We start from the raw sequence: 20,140 nt of genomic DNA on the forward strand, positions 1-20,140 counted from the left end.
TTTTACGGTTTTGACTAATGATTAAGTCACAATGATTGCTAGTCCACGGTGGCCATATTTTGTTTGGAAAGTCACTATGAAAGAACTATGATAATTTGTGAAGTGTACTTAAAATAAGGAAATAGTGATTTTTTTGTTCACCTTGTTTTTTTTTTACTGTTTTGACTAATGATTAAGTCACAGTGATTGCTAGTCCACAGTGGCCATTTTTTGTTTGGAAAGTCACTATGAAAGAACTATTATTATGTGTGAAGTGTACTTAAAATAAGTAAATTGTGATTGTTTTGTTCACCTTGTTTTTTTTACTGTTTTGACTAATGATTAAGTCACAATGATTGCTAGTCCACAGTGGCCATATTTTGTTTGGAAAGTACCAAAGTACCTAACGTGTAGTACTGTACAGTAGTAACATTTCTTGTAAGTTTTTCTGATATTACAATTAAAAAATACTGAAGTGTTGCATATTTTGAGCTATTTCCTTGTATATGACCTCTTATGACATCTTTCTTCATGCGTTAAAACTTATGGCGAACGCTAGAAAAAGTCAGGATATATCAAGATTTTGGTCAGGAAAAAGTCAGGAAAAGTCAGGATGGGAGGAAATTGAGATCTTGTCCCAACCTAGCTTTCTCTTTCACCCCGCCCCGAACCCCTCGTCCCTTTGCCAATTCCAACATCCCTACCCCCACCCCTCATCCTTGCCCTCATTTTGCACCCCATCTCCCGAAAAAAAACACTCTTTCAGGCGTCCCCATTATTTTTTTTTCTTCGCAAGTCGTCCCTCTATTGTTCCATTTTTTCCCCTCGGCCCTTAATCTGCCCTTATCCCACCCTCTCTGGACCCATCTTATTCCGTCCTCTGACCCTTTTTCTTTCCGATTCCTCGCCATTGGTCCCTTTGCGGCCCTATTATCCTCCCCCCGCCCCTGTCTTATGTGACTAAATGTCTTTCTCCCAGCCTCCACCATAGATCCCGTCTCTCATTCCCCCGTACGCCATCTCATCTAGCCCCTATTTACTTAGCGCGCACGATCCCCACTTCTGCCTGCCTATGTCAATCTCATTTGAGTGGTCTGGGTCGGCCTTGCGATTTTTTTTCCTAATATCAATATTTGTAATGGCCTCCATAGATCGTTTCATTATCACCACAGCCTACTTGATGGAAAACTTCATTTGAATGCGTCTTCGTTGGCTTGCTTGTTATCTGAGTGAATTCGGTGCCCCAAGTGTACTTGGTGAGAAGTGCTATTCCTACATATACTGACCCTGTCTCATCATCCTGTTCTCCACCAGGCTCTTCAAGTGTGCCCTCGGGAAATGCCGCACTCGCTGAGTAAAATCGGTGACTGTTCACTATTTGGCACCATTTACTCTCTAGGTTTCTCTTTTAAACGCCCCCTGATGAAAATATGTGAACATTGTCTATATATTTTGTATATATAAGAGTCGTATATCACGAGTCTAGTTTCCCATTAATTGAGGTAATAAAACACCGGTATGACTGTAAGAAAGCTGTCAAAATTTACTCATGTTCGATTTGGGTCTAATAAGAATTCAAGCAGGAGCTACGTAAGTATTAAATCTTGAATAAAATTAATAAAAATATGAAATATGCAGAAAAAACTTCTCTGTCAAATATCTCAATTCCTCTTTAAATTGTAACTGTTTTCAGTGTCTCAGATTACTGTGTTCAAGTGAAATACGTAGTAGTTTTACTTACTAGGGTTCTGTAAGCAATAAATTAATTCCTCGTCAGGTATGCATTGTTTTGGATAGTCGTTAATGAGTAATCTCTTCAGTAATCCCTTTTAACTGGAGCTCGCTCACTAAATCTCCGAAGTGGTCTCGATCTTATAAGTCCTACAGTCAGGTTTCCATGTATTCAACCGTTCTTAAATAATTTGCGATCTATCCGATTTCATTGTGTTCTGCATGTACTAACGGTATTCAACCTTTCCGTGAATTTTATGGAATTTGGCTTTCGATTCTAAACATTTTCAAGGTATCTAGTTTCCTTGCCCGCCAATGCCGAAGTTGGGATACAGAAGTATGAACTGGGGAAGGTTGGTTTCCAGCCTTTGGCGGGCCGGATGAATCGGTGGTAGTTTGTTCGGTCATCTATTCCCTTGCTGTGGTTGGAGCATCGGGAATTGCGTGTATTCCCCCTCAGAACTTCCCGAACTTTTGCGGTAAGGGTCTCGTATTTTTTCAGAGGGCTTTTGAGTTATTGTTGCTGCCATGAATGTCTAATCGTGTGCTTTTCTCCTTGGCCTCCGGCGCTGGCAACCCTCGGGAATTTGCTCCAATCTTTGTAAAATTTGAGTAGCGGTGTGCGTGAAGAATTTGGATTGGTTGTCAATGAAAACGTGTTTAGATTATATTTCCTAGTGTACTTCTGTTTGCATATGTATGTACTCGTACGGTTACATCAGCAAGATCTCTTTTAAAATTATTATATTTATTTAACCAAACAGTGAGAGGTTCGTTGACGAAAGACTTATTTGTATTTCACCGTTTAGATTTGAACGAATTCGATCTTTTCCGATCCTTTTAGCTGTTTAGCATCCTGTCAACTACGATTTTGTTAAAATTTAGATTAAAGAATATAGAAAAGTGTTATATTTGTATTACTACATACTTGTAAATCCATTATATATCCAATAATGTAATCTTACCTTCTACTTATTTCATTTGCGCACGGTTATGGGCTGGCGTTTTCCGTAATATATGCGTGTAATGCACTTCGTAATAATGTACATACATTTAAACCCAACTCGAAAATGGGGTTAATTTTCGCGTTTGTCGGAATATTGTCTAAGCGCATTCTGCTGCGTGAAAGCAGGTAGTGATTTCGCTGTTTCGTGGCTTTGAATTCCTTCTCGTTTAAGAGAGGTATATATCATAAATTTTTCTCTCCTTTTATGAATTCGCGGGGTAATATTTTTGTAATATCCCAGCTATTTCGTGTCTAGATGTCATTAGTTTCCTCTGAAGCCTTCAACTAGATCTTCGTCTCCGGTGATCGCTGTTTTTTACATTCATTGCGTCGGCTGAACTGCTCATTTTGTGTGTCGCAGTTTCATTTTTCGTAGCTTTTTTTCTTGTCTCGTGTCTTCCCGTCATATCAAATTCTGTGTATTTAAACGAGAAAGCCCAGACTGGAATCGTTCCAAGTACGGACGAAGCTGAAAGTTAGTATTAATATTTCATTTTGGCGAAGAAGGAAATTTTAAGATACAATTAATCGGAAGACAACCCAGAGAAGAGTTGATCATTTTTTTTATGGTTTCTCATTGGGTTTTTAGTGATAATCTCATCTTCTTTAAAGCAAAACTTCATAATACTCCCATTAAAATTTAATTACTTAAATACCTTAAAAACCTACCTTAAACTGTCATGAATGATTTAACTATCCTAAACTTTGCTTTAGTGGAATTGCCTACCTCCTGGAATTCATTCCGCTGTTTTTTTCTTAGTTCTTTCCTTATTATCGTTATTTTCCCTGCTATTACGAAATGTACAAAGGCTAGTGTCACTAATTCTACCTCTCCTACCATTTCTGGCGAAAAATGTTATATCGTCGGATCAATTTTCTTGTATAGACTGTGTTCAATGCCGGAAAAATAATTATACGATGTGATTCAATTTCGTTTACTTTTTGAAGAGGTTCATTACACCCAATGTGGAACGATAGTGTATCTCATATTAAGAGCGCGGCGTACTCGTGTATTATTGAAGTGTCTCGTCATCTCTTATCTCAGCGTGGACTTGCGATCCGAAACCGCAGTCCATCTTCTCATTACCACTTCAGTAGTGTCGTGTGCCTTCTCGTGGAATTTGGACCACTAAAATATTGAGTTAGCATGTGATTGCTGATCGAGATGTTCAATTCCCGGATGAAGCCATCGGACTCCATCAAAAGAAAATCCTCGAAGTGCGAGGTGTCTAGGGAAAAGACCTTGTCCCCCTACAAGTGTGGATTTCTTACGTTAGTTGCTTGGTAAAGGATGAGCTCTACCCTCACCTATGTAAACCATCCTTGGATTGGATTAAGTTCGTGAGTGTGATAATAATAGACTTTGATATTTTTCTATTTGTTTTATGCAGTCCAAAAATAGCACTTGACCAACTGCAGAAGACTCTTAATAACGAAGAAAACTGTTAACAAACAGTAAACAAAATGTAGACAGCAATGAAAAGATTAATATTCAACGGTATTATCAAATAACAAAGTAAGAATAGTAGTAGTCGTAGGATAGTGAGAGGAGTTGGAGAAAAATTACGATAGAGTTGGTGCAATATTAACGAGGGATGAAAAAAAATCAAAATTGGGAACACATTTTTAATTGAAGTTAATGGGAAAAGAGAGTCTGAATAGAAAAGAACGTTTAGAGTCAGAAAGGTAGGAGTGAAACAATGAAATAAGTCGCTCCACCTAATTTTAAAACAAAGTTTTGCGTGAAAACCAGAGTATAAGATGTACAATGCGAAGTTTTTCCAAAATAAATGGGATAGCATAACTTTCATCGCGGACTTCAAGTGTATTTACATAGGACAAGGGAGAAGCGCGGGTACATCCGCTAGTTTATTTATACCCGCGATTTCAGCTCTTCTGTCACCTTTTCCTTTTTCACGCGGATGACCCCCGCGGGACGATTTTGGAAAATTTAATGTAGGCGTAGTAGATCTTCTCCCACTGCCAGCATAAACCTTCCTTGGTCCCGCGATGGTTCTCTCTCTCTGTATTCTTTTCTCTCTCCTCTCCGGCCCCACACCAGCATATATACATCCACACCTTCCCTTGTATGGTCCTTCCTCGCCTTCGCCCCCGCTGCCTTTTCCCCCCCTAACCAACCTACCTTTCTCCGGCTCCCCAATCCCAGCAGGACGGCCGTATCAAACCTCCCATACCATCGCTCCTTTTCGCGGACCCCCCCCCCCTTATTCCCCATCCCCTGTCCTCCTCTCTTTCTCTTTAAACCCCCCTCCCCCCACCCTCGCATCCCCCACCCCTTGTCCCCCCTCATTCCCCCTCCTCCGCCCCTCCTTCCCCTCCATCGCTCTCGGTGTGAGCTCCCTCTCGTATCCCGCCATGATGTTCTCCGAGCTCTGCCGTGAAGCACTGGTGCGCGGCTGTCGGGAGCGAACCCGGGTCCACCAGGGCCATGGCCCTGAAGGTACGAAGCAACGATCCTCTGGAATACTTCCCCCTTTCCCAAACACAGTTCTCCGGTTCGTGTCGGAGGAGGCTAACGGCAGCTTAGGTAATTTGCGCCGCAGTTGAGTGGGGAAGAAAGGATGGAGTGAAACTCGGTGTCGGCATTAGCTTGCTGTCAACTCAAGCCTCCAAGGGGACCATGGATTAACGGCTCATCCGACGGGGGGCTGAACTTGAGGTACCCTCCACACAGCACTGAGCAAGGAACGGGCAGTGTTTCCATCGTCTCCTGGATTAGAATGCGGACCGCATCCTCTTTTGTCTTCATGAATCTACTGCGGTTCAGGTGGTCTCTCCTCTGGTTATCAATCGTGCCTCTGCTGTGTGATCCGTGATTTCATCAGTGGTGTATTTTTTTACGCGGAGGGTTATCGCTCCGTTACGTGCCGTGGTAGTTGTTGTTGTTGTTGTCTACAAGCTTGTGGAGTTGCCACGTGTGACATTGTTTTTTCTCCGGTCCCGGTCGGCGACCTTGCGTGCCTGCCCGCGACCTTCCGCTAGTTCCCGCGTCTCGGCGTGTGCCCGGCGTGCCCCGCGCGGGGTGTACCCTGAAGGCTCGCCGCCAGGGTCTGTCGGGAAATCATCTGGCGGGCGCGCGGGAGGAATTTTTTCTCCGTGGATGTCCGCCGCCGCGGGGAGAGAATTTGACCCATTGGGGCTCTACACTGCCGTTGCGTAACCCATTGCTGCCGCCACTCGAGAAAGTTCCCACTCTCCTTACGCGTGTTTGCGTGCGGGATATTATGCGTGCCACCTCAATGCGTGTGTTTCTGTGTGTGAAATGGTTGCTCCCGTTTTCCCTACTCGGGCAGTGTCCTTTAGCCTTCCCAGTATGGATTGGAAGGAATGATGTCGTCTTAAGAGGCATCAATGGTGGGGGTCTGTCCCATATTGATGGAAATTACGACTGTTCTCAGCATATTATTCATTTTTGACTGGCAATGATGAGTTTCACTGGCTATACCGTATTGAGAAACCAGGTTTCGACAGTTTATATAATCATGAGGTGATATAAAGTTGACCTGATGAAGACTTAAAATAGACCTTACGGTGATATGAAATTGGCCTGATGATGGTATAAATTGTCTAAACAGGTTATCATTCAGTCATAACCAGAGAAATTATCATAATTGGTTATTTCCGTATTGGTAAATTTCATATGGTGGACCCTGAAACAGATATATCATATTTTTTAGATTAGTTTTCAATTCTTTTAACCGCCTCAGATTTAATTAAATCGAAAATAAGATCGTTAATGCCGTAGGAATTTTCTTGTTGTTTTTGGTACGAATTAACTTCTACCATTCCGCTAATTCATACAAAGAACTACTCCTTTTCATTGGTTTTAGGTCGCTGCCTAGTGTCCACTTACATGCCTACATTTTTCTCTAGGAGTAACCTGGGTTGTTCAGAATTTTACCAATTTTCCCCATCACATGATACGTTGTAGGATACGTTGCTTCGAAATCTACTGTGCCAAACGTGCAAACATACCACTAGGCGGGGGCCTAACGAAGTAATTTTTAGTGCAGTCATTAGCACTTTCCGACATACCTACTTCATTAGTATCTCTCCTCATGCATACCATCTCGTGGGGGAGTGCATGAGTCATTGGTAATAGTATGTGAATGTTGCAAGATGATGGAGTCCGATTGGTGCTCGAGACATAATTTTTCGAGAAGGATTACGTGTATTCATGTGACAATTTGCCCTGGTTTACAATGTTCTCACGTTCTTATATGGTAAATATGTTTATGTAAATCATTGAGGTTATTGCTTATCGCCTGTGTCTTACGTATTAAATACTCGATCACTTGTGGCTTAGATTGATTTAGTGATGGCGAAGTTTATTTAAAATTTCTTTTTTTCCAGTTTATCGTAAGGGTAATTTGTAAGGCCGTGTGACGGTTGATCGTTGCCAAAGAAGGACAGTGCATAAAAGGCCTTCGTATTGGCGAAGTAAATCCCTCGCTAGAGAAGCTGTGGTCGCGTATTTATATTGCCTGTCCGTGGGCTATTCATCAATCAGAAGTCGGCCGTGCGTTGACTTGTGAGCGTATTTGATTTCCGTGACTGGTGCAATTTTTAAACGCTATTGTAAGGTAATGATTGTGAAAAAATATCAGGGTTAATCCAGGTCAGGGAAGTGTTGTGTGAGGAGGAGAGGTTATGACTTGGCACTTAGCGTGGTGAGCTCTGAGGCGCGAACAATCCCTAAGTCTAGGAGTATTGATGAGATGAATTCAATGATGGTGATGGTGGAATAGATTCGCCATCCATCATCACGTCCTTTTGAAGTGCGTCTGGTACTTTTCTAAGCAATTAGCTGCGACGAGAATATAGGATAGGCAAAATATAGCGTGAGAGCTGGACGTGATGGTAAGATTAGCTCATCGCTCCGTCGAGTACGCACTGAGTTTTGCATTGCATTATTAATGAGGACTTGATTTTTTCAGGAAATATGGTCTGTAGGTCTCGATTTATTTTCTCAGTTCTCGTAAGGAGCAATTAGTTCTATGCTTATTCCCCACTTTGTTCGTATTTCTATTTTAACTTGTAACTCCATCATATTTCGCATATGAAGTCGCCAGATCTCTTTATGGTTTGCTTTTTGATGCTTGGTGACATGCAGCGTTTATGCTATTATGCGAAATGGAAGTTAATAAAGGAGGGCACTGCTAATGAAATTTAATTCGCCTGAAAGGGTGGTTAAGTAATTTTGATTCACAGTCATTATTCGTGACAAGTGGAGGCGCTAATATCGCGTAGGGGTTTCATTTGACGTTTTAAAGTTCTAAGCCTTCTGCAATGGCTTTTGAGCTAGCAACTAGGGAAGACTCGGTGGGCGCTTTTAATGATATTTTAGAAGTTGGCTGATTAAAATGTCTCCCTGGGGCTCTTTTTCATGGCCTTTAGTCATTACCGTAAAGCCGGAAGAGTTTGAGGCGCAATTTTGGTGCCCAGTAAAAGACGTCAGAAGTGCTGTCTAGCGAACGTATGTAAGGCCCAATTTCTTCTTTTTGGCATCCAATTTCCTGCTAGAGTAATTTTAATGGTGGAAGGTTTAGATATTCTGAAATCCATTTGTTGATTGTGCTCATTTTAATAACGGAGTTCAAATTTTGAGCACAGCGATGTAAGTCTACCAAATCAACACCTTTAGAATCTTAATTAGCTCTTTTCCCGAGTTGGTTTTTGCTGGGAATATGATTGTAGCTTCACCTAATTATGTGATAAGGAAAGTCAATCTATATTCGCTCTTAATTCTTGTGAGGAAGTACTCCTGAACATATGAAAAGGAATGTCCTGCTCTCAGTGGCATGTCTTTATTTGTTTCCAATCATCTTATATAATGTAGGGCACGATATGGTGGAAGTTCTTAATGTTAGTAAATTAGGCATTGAAATATTTCCTCCGAGTTTTATTATGACACTACGAGTTTCGTCGTTACAAGCAACATAACACTTGATGATGTTGTTTGTAACGACGAAACGCGTAGTGTCGTAATAAAACTCAGTGGAAATATTGCAATGTCTAATTTTACTAATGTTTTCAATCATGTTCTAATAGAGAGATTGTTAGCGTGTATGTTTATTAGTCTTTACATAGCCTTGTACTATCCTTTATCTACGTATGGAGGGAATAGTGTAAATTAGTAAACTGATAATGGAAATTCCATAAATGTCGAAACATAGAGTTAGTGAAAAGCGGCGTGGTTCTATGCGCGCAAATTATTTTGCCGTGGACTCGATATTCACATCCCAAGAGGGTGAAAACACTTCAAATTTGTTTATTATATGGTCTTCATCGTAATTTCGGATATCTGGCTCTGTTGCAGTGTATTTATTTCCATTATTATGCATAATATGAGAAGTCGTCTCATCGAAATTGTAGGTTTATTTCGGTGGGCGATTTTTTGCCAAGGAAGGTGCTTCATACCCTGAATATCGATTTACTTAATTGCGGGAAACGTTTGTGACGTATACTGCTGAAAATGTAGGTGTATATAGCAATGGAAAATTGGAATGGTATTATTTCATCGTTTTACCTCTTGTAAAGGTACAGTTCCTACGAAAGAGTTATTTGAATTTTTAAAATATCTATGGAATGTGATCGCCGATTGGCTAGCGTCCGAAATAGGAAGAAGGTATATGTTATAAATGAGGAAATACGGTACCGTGTACACGTCTATATTTAAATGAGTAGGAAAGTGTGGGTTGGAACGCTAACTAAACCTAAGGTATCATTAACCCAATATAAATTATATTATGAACCGCAGAAGTAGAGAAAAATCTTTCATTAAATGATATTCATGATAATACTGTTGTTGTCTTCGAGCAGCTGGTATGGCTTTTAACATTGAAAATTGCTGAATTAGAGAGAGTTGAACTTGGAAGTTTTAAGTATTTGCTTAGTTTGGCTATAGTTTAAGAGGACGTATCACTTCCGCCCGATCATTATTTTATCGTGAATTATTACTGGTTGAAATAAGTATACTACGATGAAATTTTCTGGGTATCTGGACCCCATTCTTTTATCATATGAATTTTTGTTTAATATTCGAGATGCAGGTTAATATTAAATGGGTATTCTTAATATATCCTAATGATATCAGAACGATATATTTTAGTTTTAAACGAGCTAGAAGTTACGAAAAAAGCCGAATGTGACCGATTGGGTGGGAGTGAAGCGCCTTCCAAGTCCGTTTATTGTGGTGTATTTTACGAGTATCGTAGATCACGCGTGAGGATTCTTCGCCCCCCCATGTAACCATCACTGGGCGCTGAATAATCCTCCACCCCCCTATCGTCACTTTCCTCCCCCCCCCCACCCTCTTTCCACCTCCTCGGGATTCCCCCTTACAACCCTGCGGTCCCCTCTCCGCCACCCACCCCCAATATTTCTCCCAACCCCTGGCCTGCCCCGGGCCCCAATCCCTGGCGAACTCTCACGCCAGCCAGATGTGTCTACGCTCTTACCCCGAGAGCCGTGCTCTTCGGGTCACGTGTCGTCTCGTGCCGCTTTAATTATTTTCCAGAGGAAGAGGATTGTCCTCGCGACGACAACAGCGGTTTCGAGTGCTTCTTCAACATTGGGGAAGGTGACGGCTTGGGGCGTCACCCGTCTGTTCTGCCCACACCCTGTGACGGTTCGTCTCTGCGGAACTCTTATCCTCTTTCCCTCCTGTAGGGTCTGCAGTGTTGTTGGTAGTTTGTGGGCGTTGACTGTATCACCTGTGCATTTTCCTAGGTGCTCTCTTCGAGGGTTTGAGTCCCTGTCGTGAGGAACTCTTTTCTCCTTTCCCTCCTGTAGGATCTACGGTGTTGATGGTGGTTTGTGGGCGTTGACTCCATCACCGGTGCACTTTACTAGGTGTTCTCTTCGTGATTCTCCTGAGAGTCGTGCTCTGACGTACGAGTGGATCCTTCTGGGTCCTCGTGCGCGTGACGGCGGCGTCTCCCGTGACCTTTTCGCCGACCTCACTTTCTCCGAGTCACGGCTCGGTCGTTTCCCCTTTCTCCGCGATAGGGGAGGGTGGTGTGCCATCTTTCGAAGGCCCCCCGTGAGCCCTAGGTGGGTGTTTGGAGGAGGTGGCCTACAGCCAAGGTCATTTGCGCCGAGAATGGGGCTCCGTGATTTTTGCGAATACGAATTTTCGCAATTTTACCTCTATTTTCAGTTAAAATTGGAAGTATTGAGGCCTGAAAACATGTCATGATCGCGATTTAATCGTGATTAAAATTATCAATACTATTGGTGACTGTGGGGTTAAGTCCTCGCCTGCCAAACCGAAGGTTGTGAGTTCGAGTCCCGCTTGGATAGGTGATCTCTATCCAGGGCATGGATGTTTGTGTTATTGATTGTTTACGTTGGAACCCCCGTTTTAAAGGTCGTTATGTGCTGTTTACGGGGAAGTTGGAAATAAATAAATAAAAGTTCGCGTAAAATTCTAACTTTTATGAGTCATGGAAATTCGCATTCCGTAATTAAGGAGACATAGACATGAGGAAATAGTAGATGACCTGGTGTCGATGTTAGCCTGTTCTTAACGAAAGGCGCCAAGGGGTCACGATTTGACGTACCATCCGACGGACAGAGTGCTTTACTTCAAGTGTCTTCCACAAAACCCTTAGGCAATGATGTGAACTCCTGAAAATCTCCGCCGTCGCCGGGATTTGAACCTAGGACTACTGGGTGGGTTGCCAGCACTAGAGCCACCTCAGCCACTGAACCCTCCCCCTATTGTGGTGGCCACCGCCCGGGTTGTCCCTTGACCCAGAGATAGAGCAGACTGGCGGGGCACCGCTCGATCTTTTAAAGGGGATGAGACGGCGCGCTTAGCTAACGCGTAGTCCGGAACAGGTGATCGCGTTTGATGATTTGATTGGGAATATTCCGATTTCCAATGTCCACTTGAAAACCATTTAGTGCCGGGAATGATTCAGTGATTTTCTGGAACAAGAAATTGTCGTAGGTTATTACCGAATTTATGTTCGAAGCCGGGAAAATTCTCAATCATCATTTTATATCATTCTTATTTTACAATAGACCGCTTAGGTAACTAAATAAACCGCTAAGGGAATGATGCATGAAATTCTGTCGTGAAAAAGGGGGAAAATTCTAATGCGGAAAATTTTTAATTTTAGTTACTATGTTGTCGGCTGAATTGACTTTTTTTACTGAACTGAACCTTGTAGCACCAGTATTCAGTACCGTATCTCGTTGTTTACGAAATTGAATGTCGTAAATATTTTCCATGAGATGTTCAAATCGCTCTGTTGCATGCGCAGTGTAAATGTGCTCTTTACTGTTCATGAAATTTCCTACTCTTCTTAGGATTTCCCTAGCACCCACCCAGTCGATGAGTTTTTATCATTCTTCTGTAGGTCCTCACACCGAATGATCTCCCTCTCTTGGTCTCCATTCTGCTATCATCGTCCATCCCTCAGTTCTATTAAGTAAAATTCTCCGTGGATAAATTCTGACGAATTGTTTCTTTACTTCCTCGCTTGTACTTCCAGATGTTGGTAGATTTTTGTGGAATTTCGGCTTCGCTTGGGCTATTGTTCCACCCTTTCCTTTCGGTGCGTTCGAATTATCGTTACAGTGAGCAAATTTGACACCCTCAAAAAAATCCATTTGATGGGTGAACTCAGTTGCAAAATTTTGGCAATATTTTGCCAAATACGATTTATATTTGACACGTAAGAGAGGGAAAGAAATTTTCATTGCCGTATTTCACACGGTTTTCTGTATGTCATCCAGATGAAATGAATGATAAAAGCCGGGGAAATATATTTTTCTTGGAAAATCTATGAAGAGAGTGTGAAAATCGGAATTGTTAATGCGTGTAGTTCGAAGTGTCTTTTTCCGTTGTGAGTGCTCCTTTTCCATTTCGTTCTGGTCGGTCAACTTGAGTGTCTTCCCCGGCTTGTCACCGCCGAGTCGGTGTCTGTCTGGGTGTGAACGAGTTTGGTCGCTCACGGCTTGGTCATCGCCGTATTTCTGTGTCAAGGATGGCGTGTCGCGCGAAAAGCACGCCGAATATGAGTCACCGAAAACGTTCGAAGCGCATTCACCGTGCGCCGTTTCGGATCCATATCGGGCGGCGAAAAAAGACGCGTGGATACCCAAATGGAGAGAGGAAGACTTGGGGGGTGGGGTTTAACATGTTAACGCGAAACCACCGTCAGTGAAATCAATTGATGTTCAAATCAATTTGTTTTCCTCGTTTGAGATAGTCGAGACTAAAATGGGAACAACTGTGGGCGTGATTCATGAGTGTCATTATTTGATTTAGTAAGGATTGTTACGGTGGTCGACTCATCATCTACATCTGTATACTACCCCGCAAGCCGCCTCAATAGGCGTGTGGCAGGGGATTCAGACAACAGCCATTTACTCTTAAAAAGGAAATGCTCTTACGAAATTACGCCTAGCATTTATGCAAGTCTTTTATCGTGCGGGGGAAAATCGAATTCCCGTTGTTATCCGTTCGGCAAAATATCTCTCATAATTCATCGTTTCCGTCAGACATAGAAATGCACGGTTTTTTTAATTGTCCATTTCACCCCATTGATTCCAGGTCATTAGCTACTTTCTCTATTTTTCAAGAGGTTTCAGGGGTCTAATTTTCAAGCTCTGAACCCTTCGTTTAATCATTTTTCGCGATACAATCAGGCTGCGGAAAGTCGAAGGTGCCCCAAGTAAAGGAACTAATCTCCTCTATATCTTGAGTAGCAACGTAAGTAAATTATATTAAATGGGTTACTCGTGTTGCCAAATAGACGTTGAGCCGGTTTTGAAGGTGTTGGCTGTTGAGGAAACGTTTAACATCTTTGTTTTCTAAAACTTGTTTTTTGAATTCATTTTGGATGCAAATTATTTTTCGGGAATTGAGGCGCAGGAAGTATGGCGTTGTGTTGTGAAATCCGTAACACAAAGTAAATTCTATGTCTGGGATTAGTTTGGTATCCGTCGAAATCTTATTAAGTTGGGTTCAATATCCTAAGTACGTATTTCTTTGTTGTTTCATAGGAAAGGCGTTGGGGATGGTGAAATATTTTCTATAACCGTCGATCAAGTAAAACTATTGCCGGTTTATGAAAGATAACTGTATCTGAGTGTATGGTGTTAATTGGAATACCAGGTTTAACAAGACGCTTCATTTTTAGCTTAACTGGTCGTAATTTGTCTCTATTTCCTTAATTTTTGTGTTAAAAATTACATTTTGAAATCTTCGGAGTGAGTGGAGTAAGCTTTTGTAATGATCACTCGCCTCTCGAATATGACAAAACTTACCTCTGATTTTTTCTTAGAGGTAAAAATTGCATATTTGAAGCACTGACAATAAGGTAAATATTCTCTTCAAGAAAGGGTCAATTGGTGCTGGTTTTGATGCACTTCGTATAATCGTCGGGTGAACGTCACCACAAAGAACCTGTTATTGTTATGTTTGTTGTCGCACAGTTATTTCTCCATCCATCCAGAGATTGGGATATTATTTTATAAAGGAATGGAATTGGATTACGGTCTTCACCTCGAGAATATTATGTAATTACATGTAAGCATATGTTTGGTTGTAATCTAAAATGATATAAATTGTTGTTGTGTCCACTATGTAACTATTTTTGCGGAGAAAACTTTGCATTAATGCTGGGTAAATTTTTTCGTATCTAGGATACTTGTAATTATTGGGAAGGGACTATCCTATTCATAGGGTCGAATTTTCCTATAGGCTATATATGCCTATGGCCTAAGATCAAGAGGGGCCTACATTCTCGACATTTTTAAATTTATTATCCTCACCACCTTTTTATAAAGGTTAGTACCAATCATATCATGTTTCATTTAATATATTAATTTATATCACAGCAATTGTGTATTTTACCTTCTCTCATGTAATTAACAAACTTAAAAGTGGGAGGTGAAAGGTCCTCGTAAGTGAAATAGCCTACGGCCTCTTTTCATCTGAATCCGGCCCTGTCTATACAGCCTGAAAATATCAAGATAATAGATTGAGTTTGTAATCATTCGTATGTCAGAAAATTAAGAAAGAAATACGGTCAATCAAGTGGGAGTGGTGATTCCCCTTTACTGCAATTTCGTCTCCCAGAATGGAAAAGCGTTCCACTCGCAGCTAACCGTGCTGGGAGAGAAAAGACGTGCTCCTCCCGTGTTTCGCCCCGAGACGGAAGGTGGGTGGGTACGATCAGCTGTTCCCTTTGCGCCCGCCCGCCTTCAAGGCTACCGAAGGTCCGTCTGCCCCTACTTCGTATTCCCTCCCTCTCGTTGTAAGGCCACTGTGAAGGAGTGGCTGCTGGGGGTAAGAGTATTGACGTACCCAAGCGCCTTGACTGCAGCACAAGTGCGATCCTAGGAAATATATGTATAGCGTCTTCATATACTTTCAGAGGAATGCCGCGGGTTTTATTACGTCGCCTCCTTTCCGGGTGGGAATTCTGTCGGTTTAATTTAATTTTCGGAGACTTACGGCCTCATTTTTTCTGCTCATAAAAGACTTTCTATCCGGAAATCCGCCGGGTTTGAGTATATCTTGTTCTCGTGTGAGCATAGCCTTTTGCGTCGGTTCCTTATATTTTTTTTATTCATTCGTTTTTTTTCCTCTGAGTTGAACTGCTAATGAGCTCATTTATCATTCCTTGAAACATATTCTGGAAGACCCAATTTCTACGTTGGAATCAAACAAAGATAGTAAATGTTGAGAGATATTAATATTTTGCGTGCATCCGTGGGTTGGTTCTAAATGTGACTCAATACTTGAAGATAACGCCACTAATATTTTAAATGGGGTGCAAAATGATGGGTCTTCGTATTTTGTTGGTGAAGTGTAAAGAATATTTTCCGATGGATGTTAGGAGGTTGATATTTATCCAAATTATTTAAAACTGAACCTCTGAATATTTTTGACCACTTTGTAACCAATTTGCATTGATAACCTCCCCTGTTTTTCTCGGTCCTCCAAAAACGTGTTTTAATGGATTTTTAGAAACGAAGTTTGTTATTTTTTCTTCACATCAAAGGTAAAATGTGGGATGTCCTTCGATGTATCGCGATTTTTAAATACCTGTTCTAGATTTGATTTTCCACAAAATAGTATAGAATTTGACTGAAATCATCGGGATGTTAATCGAGGACCTATGGTTTTAGTGTGGCATCCGTTTATTCCATACTATCATCCTATCTCCAGCGCTCTAATTTACATGTTCTCATATTTTTTTAACATTCCCCCAGATATATAAATCGAAATAACCGTCTCGTACTGAGCATGGACTTTGATAATTTTGAGTAACCACCCCAAGTGGATGATTTGTTACTCTTTCCATTTCTATAACAAAGTATTATCATCAGTTAAAGTTATTTTACCTAATGTTGCATTTTATTATTATGCATTGTATAATGGATCGCTCATTCCACCCCGTAGAAGAATATAAATTGAGAGTTCCACATTGTATCAGAATGGAAATGAGGACTGCATTAAGAGAGGATAAATTTTTTGTTAAAACATCCATAGTCACTTAAAGTAATTTATATTTGCATTAACTCTTGCAAATAGATTAAATACATTCTGCTTTGAAGAAATAGATTTTACCTTGATGTGACTTTTTTTCATTCTTCATCATGACCCAATATGACATCAGGCTCTGAAAAATTGTTCGTTCTTCTCTTATTTAAATTTTTTTTCAAATGCATATGCTTATTGTTGGTGGTACTTTTCATTTGTGCCCTCTTCTTTATATTCTTAAGTTAATACGGAGGATGAGAAATTCTGTTTGTTTTAATATCATTTTTCTCTTTTCCATTGTTTTAGCTGGTGTGGTTCCAGTGGATAGTGGTGCCCCCCAGCCTCCCGCACGTCAGCACCAAACCCAGGGTTCTCCGTCTGCCGCTGCTCCATTGAAATCCCCCTCCTCAGTCACCACTCCACCAGGGTCAAGACCACCATCATCTAAAGGAGGTGGGTTAAATGAGTGAAATTTTTTCAATTATTGGCGAGGGTGTATTTTGCCTTCTCTTAAACCTTAGTAACCGTCTTCACCACAGTTGGAATCTTTTTAGTAAAACTCAGGGTAGCAATAAATGACAACTTAAATAGGTTTTTATTGGATGTCAGTCTAAGCTACAGTCTTGTTGGTGGTTGCTGTCGGAAAATGTTGCATAGGTAACATTATCTGCTCAATGTTTCACTCCTATTGGGAGCGTTTTCAAGAGAATGGGAGGGAAACCATTCTCGTCCCGAGCTTATATAGGTTTCGTTAACCCATTGTTTACCCGATTTGAATTTTCATGGAAGGCAATAGCCGTTGGTCATTAGATTGGGCCAGGAACTCTCTCCATATGTGGCTGAGGTTATATCCATCCTCCATATTGAAGTTGTTTGGCCTTTTCACTAGCTCCAAGTTACCTATGCAGCATTTCCCTAAAGCAACCACCAACATTGATAAAAGAAGCTGTGTAAATCTTCATTTAAAAAAAATTAAGCTACAGTCATCGTCAGATAGTCTGCAAACTTGACTGAAAATTTGAAGGACAAACTGGATAGTTTTTGGATTAATATTTATTAATGCCTTAAGAAAGGATGAATTAGTTTCTCCACAAAATGCTCTATTGCTTCAATCCAAAATGTCATTTATCTTTCTTTACGTGTACAAAATTGATCCCCAATACATTCTATCCCTCTATCCTGTTGCAGTATTTGAGATTGCAGTGCAAATATCTATTCTTTAAATCCTTTTTGTTAGAATTCACTGATGCATATCTCATAAACAATGAGCACCTGTTTACTTTTGGGTCATTGCCCACCAAATTCAATAATTGAGCTAGCAGTGTGGTTTGATGGTGTAATTGTGGATGAAATTCACTAAAATTGAATGAGATAAGTGCATAATATGTGCATTTGAAAAATACTCATTGGAGCTTACCAAAATTATAGGCAACATTGATATACAGGGAAATGGAATATTGTCAGTAATGAGGAATCATCTTGATTGAACCATTGCTTTCTTTTCTTGAAGATAAAATTTCCGTTCCTGAGACATTGTTTTTTTAGTAATCTTTTGAAGATAAATAATTACATTATCGGTATTATTTGGGCTTATGAATATTTATGGTGACTCTCAACATTATGAAATAAGTAATTATCTTTTAAGTACAGGCTGTGATTTTAAAATAACAATGAAATGACAGTGGTTCCATTGCGCTTCATGGATACGTTATAATGATCATGTGGTCATTGTTGTACTTCATTTTTTTCTGATCTGCATTGTGGTGTTCAGTTTTTTTTTCTTTAAGTGTTTTAGTATGTTTCTGTTCCTAATTGATGCCTAATATTTCTGAATTTTCTTCAGGTTATTGTAAATTAATTCTTTTCCATACTTTAGGGTGTCAAACTATTCATTGGTTTGCCTGCATTGGGGGCAATACCGAGAAAATCAGCCCAGGTAAAATTTGAGTGCACTTGTGAATTGCAAAGTTGCTCATGCTCCATTAACCCAACAGTGTTTGAATTCGAGTTGTAGTTGTTTAACCATTTAAACAGGAAAATTTTATCCTAATTAACTCACATTTAAATCCTTATGAGTGGTAGTATAGTCTAATAAAATAGTGTAGTTCGGTTTGCTGTTATTTACCAAAGAACAGTATGCATACCCATTGAAATATGTCATAAAATACAACTCTTTAGTTCTCCATTTTTTCTTTGTATTTGAAATATATCCTGTGTATGAACACATTTTTCGAAGTTCATCAATCACCCTTATCCTTGAAATTACTTTGGAAAAGAAATACTTCCACATATGCAGAGAATCCTTTCCTTTAATCTCACTGAAAACCCCAATTATTTGAAATATTGCATCCATTTGGAAGCACATAAACTCATTCTAAGACCTTAGATTCTCCTGGGAAGGAATCTTGGGTTTTTCACAGGTTAATTGGCTCCATGTCTCCCAACTTTTCCGAGAACTACTTGCTCTTTATCCTCAGGGAATCTTCAAAAGCTTCAATTTTTTCAAATTCATATTCTCAAAAAATATCAAATATGTTTATTGCAGGAAAGGTCTTATCAGCTGCTACACAGGCCTGTTAAAGACAAAAATATTGTGTCATATGTTCCCTCTGACCATAATACAACATAATATTATTAATATCCGAGTATTTTGTATCTGCTGAGCTATTAAGTATGGTCACTATGAAAATATAAATATATTTTTCATTTCACTGAAATGGAAGAAAAAAAAGATTGCTTTCAATATTACTTGAGCCACCCTTGTCAGCAAATGGATTTAATGTCTTGTCATTTAGAGGCAAAGGAAACTTGTGAGACTTGGAGTTAATTTGTGTTATCTATAGGCTTAATGCCCTGGAAAATAAGAGAACTCTGTGAAAGCAAAGTTAGCTGGTAGAAGAGATAATTCTCTTGGCTACTGGTAATAAAATGGAAAAACTTGGGGTGGTTGGGAAATTTTGAGAAGTTTTTTTCATTTTGGTTAAGGATATTCCTTTCAAAGTGCAATTTTGTTTCTTCAGGAGTGTAGGTATTATGAAAGTAAATGTATAATTGGAGTGTTGCTGCTTGTATGGAACAAAAAAATGGGGTGTACATTATTTTGTTCTTTACTTGCTCAATTAATGGCCGCTCAAAAGCAATGTGTTCTATATTATGATGTCAAAAGTACATTACCTCTGGTCTTTTTGGTGAAAGGTGTGACCGAAAGTTAACATTTGATAAACATGCCACTATTTATTTCCTCATTTATTGATTTCTACTAGATTTAAATTTTTAATGAGGCCATTTATATCTTTTAACATGTGTAAGCTGCATGTGAATGTGAATTGTATTTCATGATGCATGTGGTTTGTATATACATATAGTATTAGGAATTAGGTGAGGTCTTTTCATTTAGGGTTGTGCATCATTAGGAAGTTGAAATGGTCTGAAAGCATTTTTGGGATCTTTGTCGATATTGATGAATGTACTATTTCATTTTAATTTACAGCTACAAAAATACAGATATATTATCTGTGCTATACTTTTCATCTTTGACATTTATGTTTGTATTTGAATGATTAAGTATGTAATAATTTTAACCCATTCATAAGTAATGCCATGAAACATGTATAATAAAAGTGAAGCCTTTGAATGAAGCTAATGGGTGGAAAAATATCAAGAAATTTTGTACTTCATGACTTTTCTTGGGTGTTAAAATCTTTTTTTAATCTGGAATAATATTTATGATGTTTTTAATGAAGCTGCCCATTTAATTCATTGTCCTGGTCATGACTTCATGGAATTGGCTTAGCATGATTAAACTGTCTTTTGTTTAAGATAAAAGATCTTAGCGAAAGTGATCAATGAGTGAGGGTTTAACAGGAAGTATAACAATAAATATGTTAGATACCTAA

At 39.9% G+C, this 20,140-nt stretch overlaps 1 protein-coding gene across 15 annotated transcripts in view; it reads left to right on the forward strand.

Moving 5' to 3' along the window:
- LOC124166057 (MAP7 domain-containing protein 1-like) overlaps positions 1–20,140 on the forward strand; it is a 350,615-nt gene that overhangs the window by 290,841 nt on the left and 39,634 nt on the right. For 12 of the 15 annotated variants that reach the window (XM_046543666.1, XM_046543665.1, XM_046543651.1 and 9 more), the window contains 2 exons: positions 16,551–16,697; positions 18,121–18,180. In XM_046543666.1, the coding sequence (XP_046399622.1) occupies positions 16,551–16,697; positions 18,121–18,180 (207 nt within the window). Of the gene's footprint in view, positions 1–5,083; positions 5,178–16,550; positions 16,698–18,120; positions 18,181–20,140 lie in introns of those variants that run through there. The other 3 variants (XM_046543658.1, XM_046543659.1, XM_046543664.1) reach the window with 2 other exon arrangements.

The sequence above is a fragment of the Ischnura elegans genome, chromosome 9 (assembly GCF_921293095.1).
Source record: "Ischnura elegans chromosome 9, ioIscEleg1.1, whole genome shotgun sequence".
Classification (NCBI taxonomy): Eukaryota; Metazoa; Arthropoda; class Insecta; order Odonata; family Coenagrionidae; genus Ischnura; species Ischnura elegans.